This window comes from Penaeus japonicus, unplaced genomic scaffold, assembly GCF_977035675.1.
Source record: "Penaeus japonicus unplaced genomic scaffold, GWHDUDI00000001_assembly GWHDUDI00000033, whole genome shotgun sequence".
NCBI classification, from domain to species: Eukaryota; Metazoa; Arthropoda; class Malacostraca; order Decapoda; family Penaeidae; genus Penaeus; species Penaeus japonicus.
This window is the reverse complement of record NW_028234435.1, coordinates 9169395-9174394: the sequence shown is the minus strand read 5'-3', so window position 1 is coordinate 9174394 and position 5000 is coordinate 9169395. Positions and strand designations below refer to the sequence as shown.

The 5000-nt window shown below is 38.0% G+C and overlaps 1 protein-coding gene across 4 annotated transcripts in view; it reads left to right on the top strand.

The window, feature by feature from the left end:
* The window catches only part of Idh3g (Isocitrate dehydrogenase (NAD(+)) 3 non-catalytic subunit gamma), a 29654-nt gene that overhangs the window by 2924 nt on the left and 21730 nt on the right, over positions 1-5000 (top strand). For all 4 annotated transcript variants that reach the window (XR_015190433.1, XR_006224172.2, XM_043032608.2 and 1 more), the window contains exons 2-6: positions 3722-3757; positions 3976-4082; positions 4279-4391; positions 4512-4699; positions 4914-5000. The exon at positions 4914-5000 is cut by the window's right edge and continues 47 nt beyond it. Coding sequence is in view for 2 of the 4 variants with exons in the window: in XM_043032608.2 (XP_042888542.1) it covers positions 3722-3757; positions 3976-4082; positions 4279-4391; positions 4512-4699; positions 4914-5000 (531 nt within the window). In the remaining 2 variants the exon portion in view is untranslated. The remainder of the gene's footprint in view (positions 1-3721; positions 3758-3975; positions 4083-4278; positions 4392-4511; positions 4700-4913) is intronic.

Here is a 5000-nt window from a genome sequence, read left to right as displayed (position 1 = left end):
TATGAACTACTGAACAGACATGCAAAATTATTTTGTCTTGAGTCCTTAAAAGAATTTAAAAAACATAATATTGCCTAGGATATTTGTGCCAGTTGGTGTTAGGTGGTTAGGTTATATGTGTTCATCATTACATGTTTGTATATCACTTGATGTTGTACTTGATAAATTATAAAGTATTGAAAATGCTGATTTGCCATCCAAGACCAAAGTTGGCTTGAAAGACAATTTGATTAGATGCTTGGGGACATTGCAAAAGAACCCTACTGTTATCAAAGGTATCTTCGAGTTCTCTAAGATCCATTTCTTTTGCTGGCGAAAAGCTGTCATTAGTACAGAGCCGACAATATTTCAGGCAGCATTTGGGGCATCTCAAATGTATTCAGAAGTAGGGATCAGATTAGGGTTTGACAAATCCTACTTTGCATCCATCAGTAGATATCTGCATAACACAGATGTCATTTTCATGCCACTCTCTCACGATGGTGACAGCATACATGAGGTATTTGGTATGCTGAAAATGGAATCGGAAAAAGCTGGATATACAAACCAGCCAAACCTGAAGGATCGAATTTGGTACAATTTTTCCTATGAGAAGTTATGGAACCTCAGCACAGAAAAGTTTGTGAATGTCATATCATATACGGGAAGATATGAATAAGGTATGCCATCTCTATGGCCAAGGTAACCACTCTGTATGGGAGGCTAAGAGTGTACTAATTCCCGACCATAATCAGCATTGTGAAAGACTGATTGGAGACATGAGGCGGTCCTGGGACTTCAATACCCTTGTCTCTATATCAAATATACGGTAATTGCGGAAGAGATTGAAAGGAAATGTGGATAGGGTAATATAATATATGTGAGAAGTTGTTGCCAATAAAAGATATGTTTCTAATTTGTAATATACTTTCACAATGTGTTTTATTATGATTAATTATAGAAAAGATACTCTTAAAAGTTAAAATTATACAATACACGATTGAATAAATCAACACAATTTGAATACATCGTTAAGTAATTACTGCTAAAATGACGAAGAAAATATAGAAAACGGGTGATTTTACCCCAGACTAAACTAATTATTTAATCGTATTTTTCGTATCTTTGAGTAAAAAGTGCAATAGGTAAATATTGATAAAAACAAATAAAAATGGTATCACTAGTCAAGAAAAAATAAATGGCGCCTACTTCTGAACAGTCTCCGTGAATTTGAAGGATTTTTCAAAAATCACCAATTATTGAAATACCCTAGGCTACACCCCCCTGTGGACCTCCCCTATTGAGGGCACTTTGTGATACTTATGATATGTAATTAGTTCTGTAGATGATGATGCTGCAACTATGAATAACCCTCCCACTGTGCCATGAGGACAGCAACTGAAACTTCATCTTATATAATCCTCAGGATAGGATAATGATGTGATTACTCAATAGTGGGCACTATAATTATGCTGTAAACAATGGGGAATATTGTGCCGTCTATGGAGGGAACGTAACAGCATATGCTTTGAATTTCAGGGCAAAAATGGTAGTTATTGAGATATTTTGCACAAGGTATGTTGCATGAAGTGCCTTGAATGGGTGGGTCCAGGGGGAATAGCTTCCCCAGGCTATGGCTAACTTCAAAACTAGGCAAAGTTCGGTAGGTAACTGGTATAGGATTTTGCTCTGGAGTAGCATGAGGTAGTACAAAGTGCCTTAAGAAAGGGGGACCCAGATTGTGGGGTGCAGGGGTGGAATTGCACATTATATCCACTATATATGAATAGTAAAAGTTGAGAAGAATCCATCGATACCACTTTTGTTTTATTTAGTAATGCGGTGTTATTCAGAAAATTTACCAAGGACTTGGCCCATATTAACCCACTCTGGACGGGTGGTACACTACTGTACCGCGCATTCTAGGCCAGTTCGCTGGGGACGCGATACGGCGTCGTATATTCAATTGATTTAGGCCTATGCGTTCGAGAGCCCCGGCATTGTGACATGCAAGGCTGGAATGCCCCCGGCATGAATGGGTTAACCCATTGCAGATGGAGATAAATTTGCTTGCCCAGCCTCCAGGATAGGTTTTATTTTAGAGAGAGACCGCTTGAAGCAATATAATTTGAATCATCCCCCTCTCTTTCAGTCATTCATTGTAAAACTGGAGCAGTTTTTGCGTTTTATTTTTTGGTGTGTTTTATTGAGTTTAGAGACTTAAATGTGCCATATGACAGGCTCTATCGGTGCTGCAGTTGACTAAAATTGTAGTATATTATCCAAATTAGCTAATTATTTTCTATATACTCAGTGTGATAGAAGTATTGCTGTTTTATGGGAGGACAAAAGGCAACTTTATTTTTTCGTATTTTTGTGCTGTCATAAACGAATACAAAACATATAACCACCTACAATAAAGATAACAAGAAGAGGTAGGGAAGAGAAATAAAACCTGTGCTTGTGACTGTGAGTGCCACAGTGAAAGGCATCCATATTGGCACAGGAGCACATTTTAGACACTGGGTATGGATTGAGTCACCTTCCTCTTCTCGTTCTGCCTGCACATCCTTCATCGGCGGTACTTTAGAGCAAGGGTTCATCAACTTAGTGTATGCCATCGCTCTATAGAGACAGTGCTTGCTAGAGACTGTGGATGGGTGCCATTCAAGGCTCTCTCTCCTGCTGGTGCTAGGAAAAAGTGGTGCCATCTAGGTTTTGGACGTTAAGCTAGCACGATATTACGGTAATTATATTAATTATGACTGCAGTAGCCATCATCACTCATTCCTTTTTCATAGCAAAATAAAATAGCACAGTGATCCAAAATCCCCGAACGTCATGTAAGCCTGTCGTCAGGCCAAAGCTCCTACGTCATGTATGTCATGGCACCCGTACGCAATGGGTTAACTGCAGTTGATATGGCGTAATAAAGGATAATGATTAACAGGTGTGTCACTAGTAGTACCTCAGGTTGAAATAAATGTCCAACAATTGTGTTTCCATCTATAGTCACAATCTGGGTAGAAGTGTTAATGTACACTGTTGTGATGGTATTGTTCAGGGTATTCAGGGCTCTGTAGGCTGCAAGTATCTTAACCCCTTCAACACGAGGACACGTATACTGCGTCCTCACAGCGCTCGCGTCAAATCCGAGGGCGCGCATACTGCGTCATGGCTCAGTTCTGGTGGAATTGAGTTTTCTTTTTTCCGGATACTGTACGAGATCTTTCAGAATAGAGGACGGATATGATACGATATATTACTTGACTTTCATTATTAATAATTTATTACATAAGAGTGGGATTCGCTTATACCAGGGGAGGCATTGATGGGCCCTGCTAGCAATCATTTTGTTATTTATGGAACATTATGTAAAAATATAAAACTTATTATGATTAGTTTACCATACTATTTTAATTGTTTTCTTTGGTCATCTGAGTGAGGCCTCCCACCAAGGTCACTCTTTCCATGTAAATAACTTGTCACATGCATATGGGGGAAGAGGTTAACTATGCATATTTTGATATATATCACATGATGATTATGTTGAGGTTTTGGCTAAAAACTTGTAGAGGTTTTGGCTTAAAACTTGTCATATTCAGTAGCGACGTTTAAAATTTGGCACGCACCGCCAGCTCGGATATGGCGTGAGGAGCGTTTTCTACTGCCCGTAGTGAAGGGGTTAATATTTACCACAGCTGATGGAATCAAACACAATACTGTTTACTTTCTTTTTCAGATTCCCAATGTATTGCAGAAAAGAAGTTTTACTGCTGTAAGTGTAAAACAAGTACAGTTGTTCATATTGCAGTTTTTTTCAATTTGTTAATATAATCTTGTTCAACACTTTAAGAACAATGATATTAATGATATATCAGCTGAAGACTCTTATTGATATTCTTTTATCATTTTAGTGTGTCTCATCTAATTCAGAATTCAGTCCCTAAGTTCTATCTTGTTCCTTTAAAACTTGTCTTCATTTTCCATACACAGTCTAAACCTTTCCCGGTTGCACAATATGGCGGTCGCTTCACTGTGACTATGCTTCCTGGTGATGGCATTGGGCCAGAGATGATGGGCTATGTTGAGAATATCTTCAGGTATGTTTTCTTCTTTTTTTTTTTTTAGATACCAAGATATGAAATTCATATGATATAAAGAAAAAGAAAGATAGAGATATAGCCATATGTGCACATGCTTGTTGTAGATAACATTTGAACATACATATACTGTGGACAATATTGAGTGAGAAATAGGCAGTGCTATTCATACTATAAGATATCTCTAATATTGTAGATATGCAGGTGTCCCAGTTGACTTTGAAGAGGTTGAGATTACCAAGAATTCTACTGAGGAAGAATTTGCAAATGCCCTTACTTGCATCAAGAGGAATGGTGTTGCTTTGAAAGGTGAGGAAATAGATGCTACACACACACCTACATACATATATATACATATATCCATCAATATGTTTACTCCCATACCTGCATATGTATAACATTGAAAGCTCTGTTCCCTTCCTGAAACAGGTAGCATTGAGAGCAAGTACGGAGAATCAGGATCCTCTCGCAACGCAGCCCTTCGCAATGAGCTGGACCTCTTTGCCAATGTGTTGCACTGCAAGTCGTATCCAGCTGTGCGCTCTATCTACCAGGATGTAGACATTGTCATTATTCGCCAGAATACTGAGGGGGAATATTCCATGTTGGAGCATGAAGTAATTTTACTTGCTATTTCTTTTGCTCATTAAAAATAGATTAAATTTGGAAGTGGTTGTACCCATATCAGCAATAATGGCAAACTTTTAATACCTAATAGATCATGTAGTTTTATTTTCATTCACTGATTTTTTCATACAGATGGCTTTCAATATGATAATTTTTATTTAATATTTGTTCATTGTTTAATTATGTGAATGTATATCTTTTTAGAATGTAAAAGGTGTCATTGAGAGTCTGAAGATCATCACAAGAGAGGCCTCAGAACGCCTTGCTCGGTATGCCTTTGAATACGCTGTC